At 40.8% G+C, this 24,674-nt stretch overlaps 1 protein-coding gene across 1 annotated transcript; it reads right to left on the minus strand.

Annotated features, from left to right (window-relative positions):
* Window positions 1-9,084: 9,084 nt before the first annotated feature.
* On the minus strand, window positions 9,085-10,928 carry MAP1LC3C (microtubule associated protein 1 light chain 3 gamma). Its single transcript, XM_033055855.1, has 4 exons — window positions 10,860-10,928; window positions 10,714-10,769; window positions 10,487-10,593; window positions 9,085-9,499 (listed from the first exon to the last, which is right to left on the minus strand). The coding sequence occupies exons 1-4, from the start codon at window positions 10,906-10,908 to the stop codon at window positions 9,289-9,291; spliced, it is 423 nt and encodes a 140-aa protein (XP_032911746.1). The 5' UTR covers window positions 10,909-10,928; the 3' UTR covers window positions 9,085-9,288.
* Between the last annotated feature and the right edge of the window lie 13,746 nt (window positions 10,929-24,674).

The following is a 24,674-nucleotide window of genomic DNA, read 5'->3' on the forward strand; positions in this document are numbered from 1 at the left end:
TGAGAAGTCTATTCCAGTTGTGCTGCAGGAGAATCTATTATTTATCATGGATTTTTAAGGGGAGGTTTTTTCCAGGACAGATTAAATATTTGGACTTCAGGACTGTGGGAAACTACACATCAGTTAGAATGAATGTCTGTTGTTTAATTCAGGTATTGATCTGTATCCTGGGGAGTTGCAGCACTTGAGGACTTTGAATGTCATTCAAACCTACCTTAGCTCTACCCATCAGTCTTGCCTAGAACCTAACTTGACTGGACCACAAAGTGTCTGTGCAGCTTGTGGGAGGCAAAATAATCCCTTAAAAGCATGGTAGGAAAGATAATTGGTGGGATCTTATTTGTATCTATACGTGTGGCCCAATGAAGGTGAACACGGTTTGCTGGAAAATGGTAACATCTGGCAGATTTATTTTCAGTCAGAAATGTTTCTTATTTTTCTTATTTTTCTTTGTGACTGGTTTTTTTTCCAAACAAAACCTTCCTGTTTTCAATTGTTAAGTGTTTGAAATTTGCAAGAAATTTTGCTTTAGACAAGTTACAATAAAGCTGGACATTTCAAAAATATTTAGGAAAGGTGATATATGTTAGGCAACAAGGGAGGTAAATGATCAAATGCATTATATCAATGTTATTTAGCACTCCTAGAGAGGAGAACTCTAGAAAAGGACCTTTTGCCTCATCTTAACCAAATTGTAAATGTCTGGCCTCATTAATCCAGATTGCTAAGTTAGCCTTTGTTCTAAACTCCCTGTGTTGCATAAGAAGGTATACTAGGCCATTGTTACATGGTTACTTTAATCTCTGAGATGTCTGCACTGCTACCAGAAAGGATTTGCCTTATTTTTTCTCCTTTCCAGTAACCCTTTGGCCTTTTGCCTGCTGGTTTCCATGTCCTACCTCTAGTGAACACCTGGTAGCCTTTTGAATCAGGCTAAAGGACATTATCTGTTTGAAAACTAGTATCAAGGAAACAAAAAAATCAGTGTGCTGACACACACAGGTCATGCATTCATCTGCTGCACTGAAGAACCCATTATCAATTCTTCCTGCCTGAACTAGTAAGGATTTAAAAAGAGTAGTTTAGCCATCTCTTATCCATAGGTAAAGTAGTTGGTTTTTTTCCTGACACCTGAATCATTCTCTTGACAATTCTTTGAACTTTCTCCAAGTTGCAACATTAATCCTGAATTGTACTCACTAGACTGAGTGTAGCAGCAGTCATTCCATTGCCAGGCACAGAAGTAAAGTTAAAATTCTTCTTAGACATATCCAAGGATTGTATTAGTCTTTTTTTATGACTGCCCACACATGGTGGTTACCATATGATTATTCTCATATTCTTCTACAAGACAGGATCTCCTGTAGTTACAGCTGTGGTTGGACTTCATACGTGGCTGTTCTATCACAACTGTATGTGCTTGTGTTCACAGTACCCACTAGCAGTGATCTGACCTTCACTTTTTATCACTGTCTGTTGCCATGTAAAATATTTACAGTGAGATACTTCTCAATCATTGTAACTCTAATTGCAATTGTGCCATTGTTTCTTTACTTCTAGAATCCAGATAGAGAGCTTCCATGTTTCAAATAAAGAATAATATGGGAAGGTGGGCAGGGTCTAAAATGTTACTTTCTAATACATAAGTAATCCATAGCACATGGGCATTGACATTCTTCTCCTTCCTTTTCGAAGAGCCTTTCATTTGTGAGGAATATCATATCCCTTTCTGAGCATATTCTTCTTGAGGCTAAACCACCTCAGTTTGTGCAACATTTTTCATACTAAATTTGTCCTCATCATCAATAATCTTTGAATTCTCAAGTGGTTAATATTCTTGGTGTGCAGTGCCTAAACTATACACAGTATTTCAGATGAAGCCCTACCGTTGTTGAGTACAGCACAGAACAGCCTTATTTCACGCATCTTGCAGGCTCTCTACTCTTGGTTAGAAATCTCAGTATTGTGTTTGCTTTTTTCACAACAGCATGATAGTGTTGACTTCTGCTTAGCTTGTGATTCAGTTCATTCCATGGGCTCTTTTAAGAAGAAATGCCACCAGCTACTTGTTTTCCACCCTATATTTATGCAGCTGATTATTCTTGTCCTAATGTAGGATTTTACATTTATCCCCCTTGAATAGTACCCAGGCAGCGATGAGAGCCCACTTCATTCTTCCTATAAGATCCATGCCAACATTTTTGTGTTTCTTATTGCAAAACCCACAAGATACACAGCACTAGCTATTCTATGGATTTTTTTTCCTTTGGATTCATATCTTTCTTTGTTTAGAAGGCATAGTGAGTAAGGGTGTTAGATAAGCACAAGCTCTATTGGCAAGTACTTTGTATGTGGACAAGGAGACAAGAGAAGAAACTCCTCCATTTGTAGGGTAAACTCCATAAATTCTGATTTATTTAACCAGAGATTAAATACAGATATGAAGCAAACAGCATTAAGAAGAAAAAGGCAGGAGCTAACATTGGTTAAACCTTCATAAAATTCCATGACGTCAAGCAGATGATTAGAATTTCAGTCAGGAGAAGGACCTCCAGCATGTATAGATTTCCTCTGTGTTCCCTTGCAGTGCAATCATGACTTCTTGTGCAAAGTAATCAAGAAATTAATATGAAGAAAACATCTCTTCTCAGTACTTTATAGAAATAGGTCTTTATTCTGAGAATTAGCAGAAAGTTCCACCTGATTTTAAAATGAGATGTCTAAAATGGAACAATCCCTCTTTTGGCTTTTCACTGTTACCTGAGTGCCTCTTGGCATACATATTGCAAATTTTTATGGCAGTTACATAGTGTAACCTTAACAGTCAACAAGCTTTTTTTAAAATTCATCTTTTCCTTCATTTAAATATAAGTTGAGATTTGAATTTTCCCTCTTGACAAACCAGCTTAAGTAAAATTAATTTGATGGGGAAAAAATAGATTTGTTTGAATCAGGAAACAAGATACTTGGCAAAACCATATTTTGAAGAAAAGCTTTCCAGCAACTTGAACATGAAAGATTTTATGTCTGCTAGAGTGCTTGACCTTTCCTTCTCTCCACCACCTGTGGATAAGTGCTTCCTAACCATGAATTGTAACATGGTAGCTTTAGCTCTGCAGCCTTTATGGCTCCAGACACTAATTTCAGTGCCTGCCCTGGCTTCTCCTGGAATTGCTTCATTTATTTTATTGGGTTTTGCCTAAATTTTCCACTAGTAAAACTGCAGCCTCTCACAGACCCTGCAGTTGCACAGTTTATTTTCAGAAAGAGAAGGTAGGCTGGGGGTTTACTTTGGGAGCTGGATTCAAGCCCCTTAGCCACACACCTCTGCTGTCACTCTGGGCTTTACCTACAAAGGCCCTAGCTTCTGGCAGCAGAAGCTGTGCTGGGTCCAGGGAGACAGGAGCTACTGGGAGTGTACAGTGTGGAGTTTGTGGCTCACCCTCTTCAGGAAGAAAAAGGAATCATAGCAGGGTCTTCCCATTCTTTATCAGCTGAGTTATAAGGATGCTGCTCCATGAAGAGCATGACAATAATCTTGCTCAACACTTGCCTAGTGGACCAGCTGCCTTGGATGTCAGAAACAAGGGAAACCTTCCTTAAGGAAGGGTATTTATGTAAGAAGTCCTGACACAGACTACAAGGTCTACCTATACCAGCAGCTGTTCTACACCCCAGTTTCTTGTGACAGCCCACCTCTGCACCAAACTACTCCTGAAAGTTGTCACCTCTCACCAGCCTGCACTGCACGGCATCCTGCTTCTGTGCCAAAATCATCTGGATGAGCTGGGGCATAAAATTGAGCTGCTACATAAACCTACCTTCTTGTATCTCTAGCAAGAATGATTCCCATTGGTTAGCAAGACTAACCTACACAGCCGTTCTTCAGCTGATTCAAGAACTTTTGTTTCAACAAAATGCACTGGAAGCGGGGGTTTACCCAAAAAGCAGTAATGTCCGCAGCCATCTCATTTAAACTGCTGCTCCAGACCTGACAGAGGCTTAGAAAGCTGAGTGACTGAGGCACAGCCAGATTTTGTGGGTTCAACATAGGCTGAATTACCATAGCAGAACAGCTATGAATTATCATACAAGTTTGTTACATGGCAACTAAGGTCACATTATTTATAATTTTCAGCAATCTTGGAACCTGTCCCCAGGTTCTGCAAGCACAGAAGGCCTGGTCCCTTTCCAAAAAAAGAGTGGGAACAAAGTCAGTGTGTAAGAGGATGGCTGAAAAACATGGATTTTTAAACCAAATCCAGCTGCCTCCTAGGAAAATGCAGTTTCTTCTGAGGCCTCTCTTGACAGTTTTGACAGGTTTATAGCAGAGCCAACATAAATTCAAATAGCAAAATTGTCTTCATAACCCCTGCAATGCTTGGGTTGCCCTGATAGTCTAGACAGCACAGATGTGTCTGCACTAAGCTGGTGATTCTGCCCTCACCTGCAGCACAGCAGCTGTTTTTTCTATCGATGGCTCTTTTATTTCGTAGGTGACTAATGCATCAATCTGCTGGAAAATGAGTTAATCTTCCTCAGACAGTCAGCATTCAAATATGCAGCTCACATCTCTATCTGAGTTTTAATTTTTGAGCGCAGATGCAGCATTTTTGGGGAGAAGGGTCAGACAGAGACCATACTCCTATCCATCACTTGACATGAAGTTTTTAAGTTCTCAGAGTAAGGGCCAAGTAGCCTTGTGAAGTAGTGCCAGCACCAAGAATAGAATTTCTTTATTTGCCATGTCTGCCTTTCAGCACCATTCTGTGTGTTTTTTTCCATTGACAGAGTTCATGGTTTTGTTCAGGAAAAGGCTATATCCACCCTTCATCTGTGAACATGTGTTTCTTTCTCATAAGTTCTCTTTGTAAGCTAAGGGGTGTAATAGTTGCCTTTGTGAGATCACACTGAGGCTCAGGCTTTCCAGGCAGTCACAGGCAGGCTTGTGAAGAGTACATGGTTGCAGCTGCTTTGGGTGGGAACACTGATATGCATGCTTAACTCCCTGGCTCACTCCTTCCCTTTTCCTCACCCACTGGTTAGCTGACCTAAAGATTTCCCTGGAAATCCATTTGTCAGGCTGTAAAATCTTGGCTCTGTTTTTGAGAACGAGAAATACAGTGTAGGTCTAGCAGGCATGTCTTGGTCAACAGCATCAAGGACCATGCAATCAATAGCATTTCTGACACAAAACAGGCCTGAGCTGAAGGTCTGATTAAGATCCAGATTATGCTGTTATACACAGAAAGTAAAGCCAGGGTCTTGAAATATTTGCAAAAATAAACACCATCAGCCAAGCCCACCCTGCAACAAATCACAGGCAGCCTCATAAAGGCCCTTTACAGTCCCTGACAGACATGATGTAATTGCTGAGTGGCCCAAGCAGCCCCTCCTCAGTCCCTGCCTGCCTGCTCTGGAAGCTCCATGTGTACCCAGGCAGGCACACTGAAGGTCTGCCACTGCAGGAAAAAGGACGAGTGCTGCTTGGGCCACTCAGCACGGAGGCACAAGGGAGGAACCATATGAAATATGGGAGGCGGGGAGTGATATGACTTTCTGGGGAGAAGCTTTAGGGCCATAACTAATTTCATGTCCCTCTAGGATCAGACTGTTACTTATTATAGGACCTAACTACTCTTGCATGCTGTGGACTGTATAGGAACAAGTAGTAGCTAACTTAAAGTCCTAAGAACCAATCTAAAATCATCCAGGGAGAGAAGTGGGTAGAGCTAACACTACAAAGCACCTTAGGAAAGCTGAAGAAACTAAGCATGCATTTAGGCAGAAGTCTGGTTTTGGTTCTCTTTTTTTTCTTCTCTCTCTTATAGGTTGATTAAATACTATTTAAAAAGGGGGGTGTTTTAACATCCAAGTGATTTATCTTGAAGAATTTCTGGAACAGTGGTTCTTGAGGGAAGTATATATGCCATTACAAGTTTTGTATCTAGGCACTGTAACATATGAAATCACATTTCTCAACCACTCTCAGGCATCCCTTGGAGGTTTTCCACAGAAACCCTTCTAGTCTCCCCCTTTCCACTTCATAGTGGATAAGTTAAAACACGGGTTTTCAAAAAAAAAAGTTTCTGTCCTGCTTAGGTGGTTTGTTTTTTTTTTTTTTTTCTTTTTTCTCTACAGGCTTTTTTGAAAAGAGAATATAGCAGGGCAATTTGATGCTGCAAGTTATATTCTGTCCTATTATCTCATTTAACGTTCTTAATTTACTGTATCTTACCTAAACAAAGCAACTTATTTGCAGCAGAGGATACCATCTGCCATTTAGTGTGTGTGAAATATTAAAATATTTTTATCCTGAAACTACACCATCTGGAAATAGTTAGCATGGGAGAATAATAAAAAGCCCATCTAAGTTCACAAGTATTATTGCCTTGAACAAGATTAGTGTTCCCACCATTTATTTATTCTACCAAAACGTCATTTTTAAATCCAAATAGCTTGGAAAGCTCCTGATTTTGCTCATGTGTGCTAAAGCCCAGGCTGAGGTTATCATGTTTGCCCTGCAGCAACAAATGTCAATTTGCACTCCATAAAGCATTGTGCACAGGTTGTAGCTGTGATTGTAAATGGCTGTATGACATACTTCCCTCAAGAACCACTCTTCCAGAAAGGCCCTCATACCACTCCAATATTCCATAGCCTTCAGGTTGATTTGGTTTATATTTGAAGCCAGAGCACTGAGCATCTTCTGGCATTAAGCTGGTAGTCTATGGAAGAAACAGAAGTGTCCTCAGAATGTTTTCTCTTCTCTAGTGGATATCTTTTATATTAATGAACACAAGTCCATATCATGAAGATAAAACTTTTTTTAAAAATGGCATCTCTGCCATCTCTTTTTACATTAGTGGCACATTGGAAAGAAATATAAAATCTGCTTAACACAGGATTGTGTCCTCCATTGAAAAAAAAATACCTGTTTCTAATCAGTAAGTATTTGCTCAAACAAATATTAGCTCTTCAAACAGCAGCTACATTGGAAGTAGCTGCAGTTATCTCAGTTGCATGTCAGTCAGAGCAAAGTTTTTCTGTTTGCTTCTTTTCTAATCCTTGTTCTTTGCACTTCAAGAGAGAATGGGTTAAAGTCAAACCTTCTAATCACACCAAGGCAATTCCACAAGCAGACAACAGAATTATTTGGGCATGTAACTCCTACTTTATTATTTTAAGACTTAGTGAAAACTGTCTTTGATAGTTAATATCCTATCTTCTTCAACATCTGATAGAAGGGCAAGTCTATTACTATTACCCAATGATGCTTTCCCAGTTAACAAGACTTCTTTCTAGGTTCATCAGGCCAGTTTAAGCAAGTTTATAATGACACTCTTTACCTAACCTTCTCCTTGTGCAACTTTTTTGGCTGGATCTGTGACTCAGCCTGTAGACACCATAGCCTAATATTAATAAATGCTGTGGGATCAACACTTACACCCTACTACATTATAAACCAAAGAAAGTTGGCTGTCAGACAAAAGTTTCAGCCGAGAAACAATTCAGTGCTTTTCTCTTCATATACCAAGCATCACACAAGACAGGAAGTCAGAGGAGCCATTGAAGCAAAATATTAGTCCAATGCTAGACTGGTAAGAGAGCTTGAACACAAAGTCTCCCCTTGCTCCTCCCACCCCAAGGTTCTCACAGCTGTTCAGCATTTCTGTGTGATGCTCCTGCCAAGCAGGTGTCTCTGCTTTTCCAGAAGGACAAATGATTGTTCAAGTTCAATTTGGGCAATGGAAACTGTTTCCATTACAAGCCTAAGTGAAATATATCCAAGCAACTGATTCTGGGATCCCAAAACCCACATGTTTTTATAACCTATACCAACATACCCTTATCCTTTCAACAGGTCAGTTCAATGATTTCTTTGTTCCTCAGTTCATGAAACAAGTTGGCAAACATCACCTCCACTACAGCAGATACTCCTCTAAATCCCCTGGTTTAGAGGCTCAAACCCAGGTCTGCTCAGAACTTCATTTTCAAGAGATTATTAATGCAAGAGAACCACTGCAAAAAGCTTACACACACATTCTTTCCTTATGCATAACTTAAATACTGTCAACGCTTATTACTTTGCAGTCTAGTAATTCCTACATTAATCATTCTGCAGTTTAGTACTGAACAGAATTGCATCATATTGTAACAGTTAGACCATTCCTAAACTGAGGCTGCCAGGTTGACTGCAAACTGTAACAGATTTTTAAATTACCTGGTGTTTTTAGTTGATTGTGCATGATCAGAGCATTTCCAGCTTTCCAATACATTCCTCACATACAGGGAAGACAGCCTGAGCTATACTTCAGACTAAGGCTCATGTCAAGTGTTCCTTTAATACATGTTTATAGGAACCAAGCATGTATATTATGATGAATCAACATTTTTCTACATGGTATTTTTGATATTTTCAACATTTTCCAGAAACACTGGAATATCTTTTAATCACAAGGTACATGACTTGGCTCTATCGTTAAGAGAAGGCTCACTGAAGTCCTTCAGGGTACCTGACAAGCAGGTGCCTTTGGGGGATGGGTATGACAGTATCTAAAGTAACCACACTAGCAAAATTCAGCAGCAAGAAAACAACTCTTGAAACTTGATTACTCTTCAAGTCCTGCTATCTGCATTTCAGTTATGCTGACTGGCAATCAGTTTGGTTATTTAAACAAATATTATCTATATCAGAGTGTTTTCTGTAACAGCTGACAGTTTATTCAGTATTCAATTTAACACTGCTCTAGCACTACTACTTAAACTCACAGCCCAGGTACCTACCTTAATGAACCTTTCATAGTTATGGTTTTGTTCATGGGTGAACAAACGCTGATATTCCATTCAAAAATTCAGAATAGCTTTCCAAGCAGTGTTTCATCCAAAATTATCACAGGATATTCTCCTAGACAGATTTTTACAGTTTTTCCCCAGACTAAAAATAACATTCAACTCAATACTTAAAAGGTTCTTTATTTTACTCTTAGGCTTTCAGGAAACTTTAAAATCAGTTACACAGCAAAGACTGATATTGCAAAACAGTGGAGGTGCAGTTCAAAAGGAAAAAGACCTGACCCATAGTGTCTTCAAATATAAAAATATATATCCAAATTATTAGCTAGGGAAAGTGTACCACCATTTCTGTCTTAAGCTGGTCCTGCCAGCTTTTGGGTCATAACTCCCACTACAGAGCTCAAGAGCTCACACGGCAAGGAGCATCTCCGAGGTTCACGTCACAGGCATGATTCAGAGCAAACTGCTTTGCTGCAGCATATGAACCCAATCTTAAGTTTTCTGAAAGCATTCCATAGTTTTCCCTTGGGCAGTGGGCAATAAGCATCCAAACATCTCCTGGGAAGCATAGGTCATATAAACAAAGCCATCTTCATCTTTGTAGTCCCTGTACACTTCTGCCATTGTCAAGGACATACTGGCTAGGCTTTTGTTGTTCACGAGCAGGTAGAAAGCTTGTGTAGCTGTTAGAGCCATCCTGCTTCTAAATGAAAAAGAGAGGAGAAAAAGAGGATTAAGCATTAGCAAGTTGATGATTTCAACTCAATGGTTTCAACTTCAGTCTGTGACATACATTAAGCAGAGCAGTTGCATGAAGTAGGTACAAGAAATGCTGTGTAAAGTTATTACGTGGTTTAATGTCTCCATCAGCAGGAAGTTAACTGGAAGATCAAAGGCCTGTGCTCTGAGGAAAGGCTTACATGGCTACACCAAAGGTGCTACTGAGCATGGGCTTGGAGCTCTCAGTTACCAGGGAAAAGTGTGAATAGAATCCAAAAGTTCTGTAGTGCAGATTTGGTAAAGGATTCCAGCTCCAGTCCGTTACACTTACTATAAAGCCTACCTTCAAAAAACAAGTCCTTTACAGAGACATTACATACAAGGATTATGATCTAGGTTGTCCAAGAGTCAAAAGCATCTTTTACAGAAGTTATAATCTAGAAAGAGCTTTTTCTATACTTTAATAAGGGTGCTGAAAAACATAGCTTCATATTTTGTCAGAAAATACCCCTACATATTTTGGGAGACTTCTTTGCTGTAATGTTTCATAAAGAACAATTAGCAGCACATTGTAGTTCACACACATTCAAGAGCTGCTTTGAACTTGAGCAAATTCAGCTAGGTGCAGTAAGACAACAGTGACACTCATAAGCAGAAGATCACAGAGACCCAATAACCCATCCACGAGGCAGGAAGAGAGCAGAGCAAGAGTTTTACAAGCCTGTTTTCACTACAGTTAGGGAGGAGAGGACTATGAGTCCAAAAAAGACCACATTTTTCCCCCAAGTGCACCTGTGAAAACATCTGTTGATTGTCTTTGAACACTTGCTAGAGAGGGAAGCCATTACATTACCAACACCTTTAACCTCCTACCCACCAAAGGCAGCAAGATGTCCCCAGCAGCACACTAGCACCCTAAAATACCTTCTTGGGGAAGAGGAGCTCCAACCCACCAGTATCCACTACCCACCTGATGATGGTTATGAACTGTGCCATGGTCAGCTCCTCGGGAACCAGAAACTTGGTTTTGTCCAAGAGAGGAAGGTATTTCTCTTTCTGGTATCTCTCAACAATTACCTGTTTTAATTAAGAGTTACACTTAGCAAACTCCAAAATATCCAGGTCCCTTTCCCTCCGCTCACACGCTTCTTTCCTGAAACAGCGGCAACAACCTCGGACAACAACCAGAGAATTTACCGGGATTTTTGTCGGGAACTTGGCTCGGATCCCTGCTACTTCTTCCCGCCGGGTGGCTGCGGAGCAAAGGAGAGAAGAGACGCGTTAGGTGTTTCCGCAGCCCCTCCGTGCCCCCGCGCAGCCCCTCTGCGCCCCGGCGCCCCTACCGAGACTCTTTCGGAGCTTGAAGGGCCGCTCCGGCTGCGCTGCCCGCATCCTCCCGGCTCGGGGCCGCCGCTGCGCCCGCCGCGCCCGCGCCCCGCTCGGAGCGGACTGCCCCGCCCCGCCCGGCAGCGGGGCCGCAGCCAACGGGGGACGCGCGGCTGCCGAGCCCGCCCCTCCGCTGTGCCACAGCGCCCTGTGCGCCCGGCCGCGATGGCAGTGTCCGCGCCCGCTGGGTTCTGCCTTCGGCCCTGTGCCGTGCTTTTCAGAGGTCTTTGGCTCCCCTGCCCAGCGCTTCAGGGGTGCAGCTCGAGGCTGGACTGCCCCCAGCAATCTTCCCTTTCCACATGGCCGGTCTTCATACCGACAAACTGCTTTCAGACTGTTTCTTTGCTTTTAAAACAAAACGAGACAGTTTACCCCACGTACACAAAAAACCCGAAAAACCAAAACAACCCACCTCCACACAAAAAACCAACCGCCCCTGCCCCCATCATTTTCCATCTCCTCAGGCTAACAGATTGTCTATTTCCTGAATGACTTGAGACCTGAGTTTTAACTCTGGTTAAAACTCTGAGGCCCAGCTGTGATTTTAAGGGGTTTCAAACAAACTCCAAGTCCATCTGTGTGGTAAATATGATCAGACAGGTTCCTTGCCTTTTGGATTGCTGGTTCACCTGCTTTTATTTCAGCTCTCAAGATGGCTTCGCAAACAAACATGGCTCAGTAGGGAGTAAAGTCGACTCCAGTCTGGTGGTTGTGTTTATTAATCATCTCAGTGAGGGTCTGGAACTGAACCTCATTATTTATTTACTTTACTTATCTCTTTAAAATATAGGATAATTTTCATTTTACTTGATCTATCATTCTAATCATGATCTAGTTGATGAGGGACATGGTTTAGAGGAGGATTTGACCGTGCTAGTTAATGGATGGACTCAAGGATCTTACAGGTCTTTTCCAATTTAAAGTCTATTATTTTACCATGCTAAGGGCATAGTCTATAAGCTATGGATTTGTCTGCTTTGTCAAGGCAAAGTCAATGACTGTCACCCAAGTTCATTTTGAAAAGGAGCATTTTTAATCAAGTGTGAGTGCACTATCTACGCATGTGTCGGGTTTTTCAACCAGCCTCTCCAGAACAGAGTTTCCAGTGGCTGCAGTCCTTAATGCTGCTGAGCTGTCCTTTTCTCTTGATCTGGAAGCAATGAGCATGAGCCACAGCACAAGCTCCCCCATGTGGCAGCACAAATTTTATTGCGCAGAGTAGACACTTGGCTTTGAGGGACTCAAAAGCAACAGCTCTGAACCTTGAGAAAGGCCTTGAGCCTGTGCTGGAATGGTTTGGCTCATCCCTATTATTTGATTTTTGCTTCGAGGCAGGTAAGCCCAGGGGCTGGCTTCAGTACCTGGGTCTAGCTTAAGGTCTTTTGAGTAGAGGTAAGGTGACAGACTGAGGAAGCCTGAGTGGAGGACATGTGCCACAGAATTCACATAGTGCCATTACTCAGTATGGTGAGTTGTATTTAAGAAGATAAAGGAAAAGGGGAATAATTTGAAGGGTAAAGTAACATCATGGACAGCACAGGAACAAAGCCCATAGGAGACAGGAAGATGCGTGGAGACCAGAGAGTGTTTCTTTGGAAATGTGGTCAAGTGTGGGGCTGTCCAAAACTGTTCAGGAAGTGTATCAGTTCTTCCACATCCTTCTTCTGTTTCTGCCCAGAAGATTCAGTAGAAAGATTTGTGATCCACTTTGTGTAGAGAAGAGGGAACCTGCTGCATCAGTTCTCTGCTTCCTGTGTCACCTCTCACTGCAGATGAAATAAAAAAGTGTGGCTCCACTGGCCCTGCTCGCAGGGAGAGGTGATTTATTTCAATATTCATAAACTCCTATGGCAGATTCTAGAGAGGAAAGTGAATACCTAATAAGAAGGTGAACCAAAGAAGATGAATTCCCAGCAAGCCTGGTCATCAGTTATGACTCCAATGTCTGTGAGAGCTAAGAATGAGCAAAAACCCAGGCTTTAGTTAGCATACACTAATAATGTAAATGTATCATATTTTTTGGAGATAGAGAGAATGGGATGTCTAATGTATCTGCATAGCACCTGCACTTGCTTCTGCAGTGAAATACCCAGTTGTCTTGGTTTGAAAGACTTGTGTTAGTTAAGAAAGGCATGAGCCTCTCTTGAAATGGATAATGTAAACCGCCTTCCTCCAAATTATTATAATTTTGAAATCATGGAGCTCTGAGGCAAAGATATGCGAATAGGAATAATAGTTCTTTACTAGGGAAATTAAAACAGAAATACAGTATTACAAAGAACAAACCCAAAATGCTGACAGAGTCAGAATACAACCTGACACCCCGTCAGTCAGGGTGTTGGTAGCAGTCCCATTAAATGGCAGCTGCAGTCCTCCTGGGGTGACAGATGTAGTTCTCTTGAAGCAGTGGTTCTATAGAAGGGTGCAATTTTCCTACAAAGGTTTAGTGATGATGTGGAAAGGTCCAGTTTTCCTCTGGAATTCAGTGAAAAAAGGCTGCCTCAGTGTTACCAAATTTCATTTTTATCTAGGTAGGAAGTGCTTGTGTCCTTCCCCTGGGTGGAGCATCTCATATGGGATGAAGTAATTTTATCAGTCATGCAGTGGGACTCAATGGCCCATTAACAGAACGGATCTTTCTGGAGGAAGAATGGGTTGTAGAAAAGTTAAAGAACACTGTCCCACCTGGTTTTCGACAGATGGTCTATTAACAGAAGATATCCCCCTGCTGAGATAAGGATCACTGCCTCACCTGGTTTCAACAGATGGTGGTAGAATACATACTTTTGGTAACACCCTGCTTTGCAAGCCAAGACACCAGTTTCAGATCTAAATGTGGAATCTATTCCTTATTACTTCCTTTCCCTTGGAAGTTTTTCTTACAGGCACATAATTAATGAACTGATAGAAGAATTTTGTATGGAGAACGGAGTACTCAGAGTATCCTATTGATATAGAAATAGAAAAGGGAATTATTATTCTATTTCTACCTGCTTGAATATCCAAAGCCAACACTTACAGGCATCCTGTAAGTCCCCAAACATTAAAGTACAAACTCAGAGTTCCATATCTTATCTAGTCCAGTTTCATTGTCTCATTCACAACCTCTTTCAAAGCCCAAGGTCTACAGTGGTGTAGCTGAATTCTCATGTATCCATTGTCTCCATATTGAAGTGATTTGCTCTGCAAGTGCTCTCAAACTCTCCAATGTGTCCCAGGGACTCAATAACATAGCCAAAAGCAGGCACCTCCTTTTTGTGAGTGCTGTGAGACTTGCACTGCTTTCAGCTGGATCTGTGAGCTACTGTGGAGGTGAGGGTCAAGTTATCTGTAGATGAACAATTTGAATATGAATGATACAGTGCTAGAGGGACTGAGATTTATTTATTTAAGCAACCTAACTGAATAGCATGAAACCTAACTGAAACTTCAGCATGATGTTCTAGGGAGAATATGTGGTTTGGCAAAATGAGGGCTTATTTGTCGCACTGTGAAAGCCTGTGAAGTTCTGCAGTATTATGCATAGTTATCCTAAATACATGTTTTCATGAGGGTTGTGTGTAAGTGAAAATAGTCAGGAGGTTTTGAAGAGCCCTCAAGCAGTCAGACTCAGCCAAGCAATGTAATGGGGTTTAAAAGAACCATCCTAAATATTTGCACACTTCCTGAACATGGGGAGTTACAGATAGGGAATCCTTTGCTTCCTTCTTCCCTTATGCAACTCTGAATCTGTTTGTATCTCCTCCTGTGACCCACAAGCAAGCCCACTCTTGTGAATAATCTGAAGAAATTGTGTGCCAGTAACTAAATTTCTGAATTCATATGTCCTTATACCAAAATGCTAGCTGGAGAATTATTATGTTTAAGGGAATACTTAGTACTCTATCTCTGATTTTGGTCCAAACTCACCCACTAAAAAACCTCAGATTATAAACTTACCTCTAAAATGCTGAGACAAGTTCAAAGGTCAGCAGTTGTATTTCTCAGTTAATTGGCCAGGGTTTATATGTACTTTTGGGTCTTTGTCTCTTGATTTTTTAACCCTTATATTTAACTTAGATCATAACTCTGATGATTTTTTGGTGCAACCACAAGGATTAGAAATTAGTTATGGTACTTTTAAACCAGAGATTACATGACTGTTTTGTACCAGAGCTTGAGATTTTGATCTTAAAATGTCTCTTCTGGAAAAGAAACTTCAGTTAGACTCAATAAATCTCTCTTTCTTACTTTTACCTGTATGCCTGGGGTTTAGCTCATTGTGACAGAATAGCTTCTTTAAGCTAGTATTTGGATTCAGTGCTCCAATTGTACTTTTCTCAAGTTCTCTATTTTTTATGTCAAGATTTTTAAAACGGCTCTCAATATTAATTAGATACATTTTCAACCATATTGAAAGATCTGAGCTATAGTGGAGTATACTCAGCAGTGTTTAAGGTCTGCTATCACCTGATAAGTGCTCCTGGTTTAGCATTTTAAATTTTACAAGAATTTGAGACCTAAGTTCTCAGTATTTTTCAGCAAGGGCTGCTCATATTGGTGATTCTGACTAGATGTAAACCCAAAATAAATCAGTGACTCTTTTTGAGAAAAGTTGGTGTGAGCTAGCAATGTGTTGGTCCCTGCAAGTCCATCTTTGACTTTCTGTTTCCTGCTGTACCAGTGGTTCACTGGCTTTTTGTCCTACAGGGGCGGAACTCAAGGTCTAGACAAATGTTGAAAAGGGAAATACACTATTGGATCTTCCTTTCCTATCATCTGCTCTCTTGTTACCATTACTAAGATGTAATGTATTATGTTTTATGTCTACAGAAAAAACAGAATTGATGTTGTTGTTACTAGGCAATTTCCTTGATCATCTCTTTGAGAAACTAAAGCAGTGTTCTTCTTGTGGGCTGTAATCATGGGACAAAATTTCTTTCTTATCTTATTGTGTCTGCTGTTTTACTTGGTAGAACATTTGCACTCTGGCTTGCTGGTTTTAGTAATGTTCCTATTATGAGTACCGATCTTGGTGCTGGTGCCTTTGTGAGAAGTAACAGCATCACTTGCTCTGCAAATATGGATATAAAAGTTACTCTTTGTCCAAATATGATCATAATATTATTTGAAGTGGTTTTCCTTCCACATAGGGCTTTTAAGTTTTTCGTCCAGCATAGTTTAATTATTTTCAGATAAGATGTCTTTGGCTTTATGTCCAGACTTTTCCTGGCCTCCCTGTTGAGGCTCTGAAGAATGTGTCAGACAATGCCAAAAGTATCCGTTGGGTTTTGGTTTGTAGACACTGGAAACTGGTTTTATTTTAACCTTCAAAAAGGGTGTTGTAACTAACAGTCAGTAGATGATTTAAAAATAGCTTCAACGTGTCTCTGTGAAGCTGGGAGCTTTTTTGTTTGACCCTTCTGACAGAAAGGTCAAGAGAGTCAAGCTCTCAGGGTTGAAAGCCTCATCAGGAGAGCAGTGCCAGAGTTTCCAAGAGTGACTGGGACTCCTTGGATATCTCTTTTATGGATGGATGTTTAAGAGGCCTGATCCCTATTGGGAAATTGTTCTGTGCTTAATGAAAATCTGGACTCTTAAGGTACCGCCATTTAGGTACTCAGAAACTGTGGGTCTCAGGACTTCAAGTCCCTTTTAAATTATTTCAGCAGAAATGTCTAAGGCTTAGAGAGGTCCAAATCCAAACAATATAGCAAACGAGTCTAGGTAGAAAGGAAAGATTAGATTCCTTCTCTACAGTGTTACTTGGTTTTAGAAATCTTTTTTTAGGGAATTTTCTAAGATTTTAGGAAAAATGACAAGATTAATGTATGTAAAAGAGAGGGATGTTGCTCAGCTATTTTCTGAGAGGGACCCCAAGATAACTATTCTTGGTGGCTCTGCTGAGTTCTGTGATCTTAAGTCCTGGGAGGCTGGCCAAGCCCCTGAGCCATATCACGTACTTGGCTGCATAACAAATGCATTGCAGGGCTCAGCTCTTATTCGTATGCTATGAATGAGGCTCTGGAGAAATGCAAACAATTTATTGGATATAAAAATGCTGACAAGTGCTATGGACTGATATGGGATTACTGCAAGTCATAGCCCAAACGTGAACATTAGCAGATACTCAAAACTGTCTACTTCAGGAATCTAACTGGGGGGTTATGAGGTCCAGAGCCCTGTTTTCTTAAGTGCTGTGTATGGCCAGTGGAGAGAGGGAGAGAGAAACTCTTGCATTTGGAAAGCAAATGAAAGTCACTACCTGTATGCTTCCAGGTCCCTATCCTCTTTCCAACAGCATCTTGAGAAGCAATGCAATGCCAGTTTCACAGTGCAGCTGGTAAGAACCAAGGTCAGTAATAGATTTGCAGTTGTTACTGTTGGTGACTGGCCACAGAGTGGCTGCCTGCACCAGAGAATAGCCTTTGCCCTGACACCTCAGGGGTTTGTAAGGGAGACTCTCAGAACAATAAGAATCCTGCATGGGAAATATATGGGAAAGATTAGGTAAGGCAGATCTGAGACAGGATGAAAGTCGCATCCTATAAAAAGATAAACAAGGTAGATGTGGTAACTGGCAATTGTGGAATACTAAATGGTTCCTGTTGGTAACTTCAGGGAGCCCGTACACAAGGATCAAATGACTCAGAGTATTGGTATCTGGGTCATTCAATTCTAGGTTTCTGATATGGATCTTTCATATTGTCAAAATCTCATATCAGTTTGTGACGAAGACCTTTGGAGAAAATGCATGGGATAGTGTCATTTTAGTTTCTACGAGTGCCCAAGTAGCATTATTTTTAATAGAGGACAAGCACCAAGTTGTAAATTTTCCTCTAATTTTAAAGGGGATCTCTCAAACACAAGGTTGAACCACACTTATTAAATGGTCCAGAGGGAGCCACAGGAGTTGCCCACAAGCAATTGTGGACAACTGTTGGGTCCATGGACCCTTCTGACAAATGTAAATCCTCTCCACTCACACGCACACTTGGCTGTTTGCACCAGTATGATGGATGTTTTACGCTGCTACCTTAGTCTCTTGGGCTCAGCAGTCAGAGGTGTTCATGTCTGAAACTATCTCTGCTTGCAGGCTGGGAGTTTTTGTTCAAACCAAACAACTCCAAGAAGGCTGTGATCAGGCTGCAGAAGAGCATATTAAGCTTTCAGACAGAAAAAGCAAGAGTTTCCCCTGTTATTCTGTTTCAATACATTCTTAAATATTTCATTAGGTGCTTTTCTGAGTTTATAGTATTCTCTCCTTCAAACAGCCTTTCTTTTTTCCAGTAGTTCTTCATATACTGGCTTTCTCACATCTATCTGTGTGAACAGTGTCTTGCTACACTGAATTATGTTGAATATTTTCCTGAAATATAAATACTGAAGTGTGTTTCCATGTAACACTAAGAGCATATTGGGAAACCAAGTCAGCTTTTGCAACAACTGAGGCATGCATTGCCATCACTTTTTACTATGGAAAATCAAACTGAATTACTCAGATTCACTCTTGTCCCCATCCCTTACGTAGCATTGACTCCATGCAACTGTTAGGTGCAAAATCTGAAAATAAATGTTTTATTAACATAAGAACTCTTCTTGCCCTTGAAATTTCAGTATCCCCTATGACCTGAGTAAATTCTATCCTTGTATTTTCATTATTAAAACATGAGAAGCACTAATCACATTAGACATTGCAGATTTTTTGTGTGAATACTTGTATACAGTAATTTCATTATTAGAAGCTGCACTGACTATAAGCTGCATCTCCAGGTGTTGGCAACATTTTGTTCTTTGTCCATACATAAGCCGAACCTGATTATAAGCCGCCCTGTCGTTTGCAGCGAGGACCCGTGTGCAACAAAGTTGCCAATTGGTAACAGAATCGCGGCATGGCGGGGGGTTTACTGGCTTGGCTCGGGCTGTGCAGGCTCGGCCCGCTCGGGGCTGCCGATGGGGCGGGGTGGCCCAGCTCGGTGCTGCTCCTCGGCTGGGCCGCTCAGGGCTGGCCACCGCTGCCGCCGGGCTCGCTCGCCCCGGCCCGGCTCTGCCCTGCAGTGGCAGGCGAGGACGGAGCCCGCCGGCACCCACGGTGATGGTGGCAGGAGGGGAAGGAGCCTGCCTGCTCCCTCCCAAGCTGCGGGGATGGCAGCATGGAGCCCCCCGCTGCCCCCCCACGCTGCTGGCACGGAGCCCGCCTCCACCCGCCATGCAACAGAGTAACCAATTTGTAATGATCGCGCAATCCTGGATTTTACTGGCAGGTGCTCGGCTCAGCACCTCGGCTGCACTTGCAGGGTTGGAAATCCAGAAATTTTTCACATATTAGCCGCTCCTGAGTGTAAGCCGCATTTCCAGGATGGGAGCAAAATTTTAGTCAAAATGGTGCGGCTTGTATTCGTGAAATTACTGTATATAAATATGTATTATTATATATAATTATAAGAACATACTTATACACAGATATTTTATATATATACATATATGTATATTTGTGTGTGTGTGTATATGTATGTATGTATGTTATTTCTTCTTTTCTACTGAAGATATGATGTCAGATACACACAGTGGAATTAAGAAAGTTGCTATGGAAGCAAATGATACTAAATTATTAAACTGCCCAGCTGTCTGTGGTCAAATGCAGCATCTCACCAAGACTTCTCCAAAATAAAAATTCTTCCAAGGAATGATTTATAATTTAGACCTGTAAAAAGGTTTCCTGGACAGCATTTGTCTCCCATGTGTAATGTGGTTTTAAATCTACTTTCTGATCCAACTTTCTGCAGTTGTCTCTGAAATAGTCTTGGTGACAGATGGTGGCAGACCGCCTAAAGATGAGTAGATATTTTTGCCTCCCTAACATACATCTCCAGAGTGGTGAGTTAGTGTCTAGTATGGTAATGTGACAAAGAAGAGAAGTGGAGTGAGAGAGTTACTAATCAAGAATTACTTGAGCTGGACTCAAAGAAGAAAAGCTAGGCAGCCAACTTCCCAGATTGACTCCTCTTATTCCATGAAGACTTAAGTCTCTTTTTAGGATAGATATTTTTCAAGCAGAACACCTTTTGAAGTTTGTTTTTACCTGAACAGGAACAGGATCCATGTCCTACACACATTAAGTCCCACTCATGAGGATACCAATACATGAAACTGCCTTCTCTCTCTTGGGCCAGCACAACCTCCAAGGCTGTGCAGTTTGGTAATTGGTAAAGATATTCTTACCATTAAACTCCACTGACCTGGCCATCTTGCCACTTTTGTATGGCTCTTTTTTTTTTTTTCAGTTTCCTGTAACTGCAAGTACAGGAAACTAACCTGGACTGGTTCCAGCCCACTGTGAGCTGGCCGTAGCATTCTGGCACACCAAGCAGTGATTATTATAAAATGATACTTTTGTCTACCAGTGAAGAATTACCACAAGAAGGGTTTGCCTTATGTGAAGACTGAGCTCTGAGACTCTGAATTAATTTCCTAGCTGTGTCACAGCTGTCCTGGGTGCCTTTGGAGCCTCTTTCACTTCTGATGGGATTTTCAGCAATATCTACAAAAAATAGGTGTCAAATTTCTCATTTGTACTTAGTGCAGTGATTAGCACAATATGACTTTGTCTTAATTTGGAATACATTTAATATCTTGAAATCCAAAGGGAAAGAAGTGGATATTATTATTTACTCTGCTCAGAATTGGGAATATCCTATGAATATTCTCTCTAGAGGAATGATTTTGAGAAGTTAATTTCTCCATTAAAAACTACAATTGCATGTTATGACTTGTGCATGTACTTTTGCATTATGGACTAGGTAATTTTTGTCTGATTTTTTTGAATAATGAATAAATTCAAGGAGACTGAAATTTATTCAGAGATCTAGTAATGATGCAAGAGCAAAATTCATCATGGTAAAGGTTTACCATGTGTTATTTTTTGTGTTTCTGAGAACTGTGTAAATTGCACACACCAGTGAGTCTCCTGGCTGACCTACAGTCACTTCAGTGCAGATGCCAGGTTGGTGTCTCTCTTCTTTCTCTGCTTCAGGTGTCTTGCTGGTGGCAGCAGTGACCTTCATGCAGTATTACTGACATCTCAGTCTAGTGGCCTTCCAGTTTGTGGCTGTGGCCAGTATCAGTGGCCACCTGTAGCCAGCGCTGCCTTTGAACTGTGCCTTCACTACCAACCAAAGCTGAGAACACGCTATGGGGCTAAATGGATCTTTGGTCTGACCCAAACTTTTTTGTCCTAACGTTAATAAAATGTCTAAGGGAGCATATGAGAACATGAAATTATACTTGTCCACCCTCTGCCATTTGAAGTGCAATAATTTCCCAACCCAGGGATAGCAGTTAATATCCTCACACATCTTCCTATGACTCTGTCCAATAGCCTTTTTAATTCACACTGGTATAAATTTAAGTATTTGCAAAAGCCTGCTAGCAGTGATTCCTACAACTTAGCTACACATAGCATGAGGAGCCACCTCCATTTGTTTATTCTGAACCTTCTGGTAGTTAGTTTAATCCAATGATCCTTCAACCTGGTACTTAAGAAAAGGACAATCATTCCCAGTTCACCTAGTCTGACATACTACTTATCTTTATAAATATTCCTTCAGTGTGAAACCAAAACACTGATTTTATTCTCAGAAATAACAGTTGAAACCAAATATTTTTTACCTTGGATGGTCAAATTAAGCAATAAGAAGTGGCCTGCCTTTATGCAGCTTGCCCTGCTTTTTTGCAGCTTCCAGATAAGACTTTTGATTTAGATACAAGTTGTTTTCCCTGTTTTCTAAATTTGAGTGTCCAAGTTATAAGATTTTTGCATATTGTTTGATTGGCCTTCCAAGGTTATTTAAAGAAAAAGAAAATGGGAGGTTTTGGTTTCCACAATCAGCGTGGACTCAGGCACATGAGAAGCAAATCTGCAGAGGGAGAAGGTGGAGTTTTTCATATTAGATATTTTCTTACTGTAACCACACTGTGACAGACCATAATGAAAACTCAAAAAACTTCAGTCAGCCTCTGGCTCTGTGCAAACCTACAGGGGACATTTGTGTTTGCCTGATAGGCAGAAAACCATTCAGAGGCTGGGAATTTACCCCCTGTGATCATTGAACTTCCAGAAAGATATGAACAAAATGTGAGTGTGTTCCAGAATGATTTGGGCTTCAAACATGCAGTGAATAATATTTTTTTATACCAGATGGCAGTAGAAAGTAGGGCTGTAAGAGGTCTGCCTATATGAAGGTCCTCAAGAGACACAAAACATTTTTTGCACAATACAGCATATCAGATGCTGTACAAACAATCCAGGATGTATGTGCTGCAGTATGGTATGGTTTATTTAGGATAATTGCCCAGCAGAGTAGTTGTCTCTTTTTGGAGTGTACTGAAAAATTTAAAAGTACTAGAAGTATCATATTGTAATACAATATTGTACCTCTGTCAAGATTACAAATGCCTTAAATTTTCCCTGGCTTCATAGTCAGCAGTCTGCTAGATCTCATTCTCATATCAATAAGTAATATTCTTACCTCAGAGCTGGACTGCTAATTAAACAAAAAAATCCCTTATAACTCCGAAATAATAGAGCTCTGAATAACCACCTGTTACAGAATTATAGATGTGGATAATGGTTTTAATTGGTGGGGGAATGTATTATGTACTTGTATTTTCTTCTTGCTAGTGTTAGCTGAGTGACAAAGACCCCTCTTGTGCTGGGTGCAAAACATACCCTGTACAAAAGGAGCATCTTGCCATAGTTTCCACCCTGAGCAGTGGAGAAGTTTCTTGTGTTTGTAAGGGGCACAAGAAACAGTAAGATGTCTTTGGGCACTGTCTCATATGGGACAGTGGTTTTGGAGTGCAGCCAGCTGAAGCTCAGCCACTCTCAAAACATCACACTTGAAGAGAGACCAGAAAAATATTCCTGACACTCAAGTATTTTGTGGGAGTTTCTGTGAATTGAAACTTCAATTCCCATTGGTCTTAGTGCTATTGCCACTGCACAAACGGTTCTGTACCCACTGCCTTTCTCCTTTGTGTTATGAAAACTTGTGCCTTACACAGAGCTTCCAGATGAAAATAGTAGATTTAAAGTTTCCTCATGGAAAAAATTTTATTTGCTAGAGTCCATGTTTTAGAGTCTAAAATTTCTTGCGCTTGGTGAACTTCTACTGAATGTCCAGAGTCCTGAAGTAACACCACAGCCATCCCCTGGGAAACTGGCCAAGGAGTCAGGGAGTCCGGGAAGCCCCAGCTTTCAGTCATGCTGATACCTGGCTTTGCTGCTGGTATTAGGGGGAGCTTAGCTGAGCCATTCCAGTATCTGAGCAGCTTCCTGCTGAGTGGAGAACTGGGAAGAATAAAAAGATGTCATCTAATTCAGACTGAAACCAAATTCTGAAAAAATTAGGTTTCCTGTTAGCAGGAAACCCCTTTCCTGGCTGTTCTCTAACTTGCATGACTTCATCCCCTCATCTAAACTCAGGATGCTTGTGCTTCTTGACTTGCACAGTTCCAGTACACAAAGGAAATATATAAAGATAGTGGATTATAATGATTGATCTAATGAGAAGCACAGAAGGGAATTACCTACATTTAAAGTCCTAATGTGTTTCCTAACACTTTTTGTCTCTAAATAACTGGGAAAATCGGACTAGGTTTTAACAGATGGTGTTACATATAGTTCCAGAAACAAATACTCTGACACTGTATTTAGTTGGAAAGGAATTTACTCTGTCAAAATCTAGGTATTTTTCTAAGTAAACAAATCTATAGTTATAAATCTATAAAATATGTAGGTCAGAAGCAAAGGTTAGGTCTATTCCTCTCACATCACATGTAACACAGGCAATAGATTTTCACCTGGTTTTTCCCACATTTATAGCAACCATTCTTAGAGCAGGACGCTCCTGCAAAGTGGTCAGGGTAGTGACTCTTGTGGAAGAGACCAGAAGCCTTCCACGTAGCAGGGAAGGAGGAACTGTAGAAGGTGAAAGCAGCTTGGCCCCTGGCCAAAAGGGAGAACTCAGAAGCTGCAATGGTTGCTAAGTTCAGCAAGTTTATTATCATATGATTGAAAATGAAGGACTCTTCCCTCAGGATGCTTATTAGAGCACCTAACAAAGGTACATTTGCCATTAGCTCCTATGTACTTTGGTAACGGGATTGAGATGAAGGATTTTGATGAAGCACACTACCATCTGCTAGAATTAATGATCATATTGAATATCAGTGTCAGGTAAACAATTGGTTCTGTGTTACATTTTAATTTCTAAATCATTTGTATGTGCTGTTCACAATTCCTTGTAATTCTTACTCCCCTATCTCCACGTTCCACAATCTTTTAGGATCTGTCATTCTTTTGCCTTCTGGACATAATCTATTTACCACTCTTCTCTTGCTTCGTCAACCTCTTTGCTCTTCTAATACTAACTATTGTTTAGGTATTAAATAGTAGATGTATTATGTATTTAATGATATCCTTACCAATTATTCTTCCATTTCATCCATACGATGCTTTTTTTCTGGATATTCCAGTTCCTTTAATAATAATAACTACTATTATTGTTGTAAATCATGTCTTGCATATAAAACAAAACATTTTGTACAGGTGTTCCCTTTAGCCAGAGCACTTGGATTTGGAAGGTCCTCCACCAAGACTCAACAAATGTAGGTTAATCCCACCGTCACAACCTCTACATGAGCTCAATTTTCATGAAAGAAACCAGAGAGAGTTAGAAATGAGAACAACTTAAAGAAGATGTAACATCTTTTTATTACTTGAATGCAAAGAA

Source organism: Catharus ustulatus, chromosome 3, assembly GCF_009819885.2.
Source record: "Catharus ustulatus isolate bCatUst1 chromosome 3, bCatUst1.pri.v2, whole genome shotgun sequence".
NCBI lineage: Eukaryota > Metazoa > Chordata > Aves > Passeriformes > Turdidae > Catharus > Catharus ustulatus.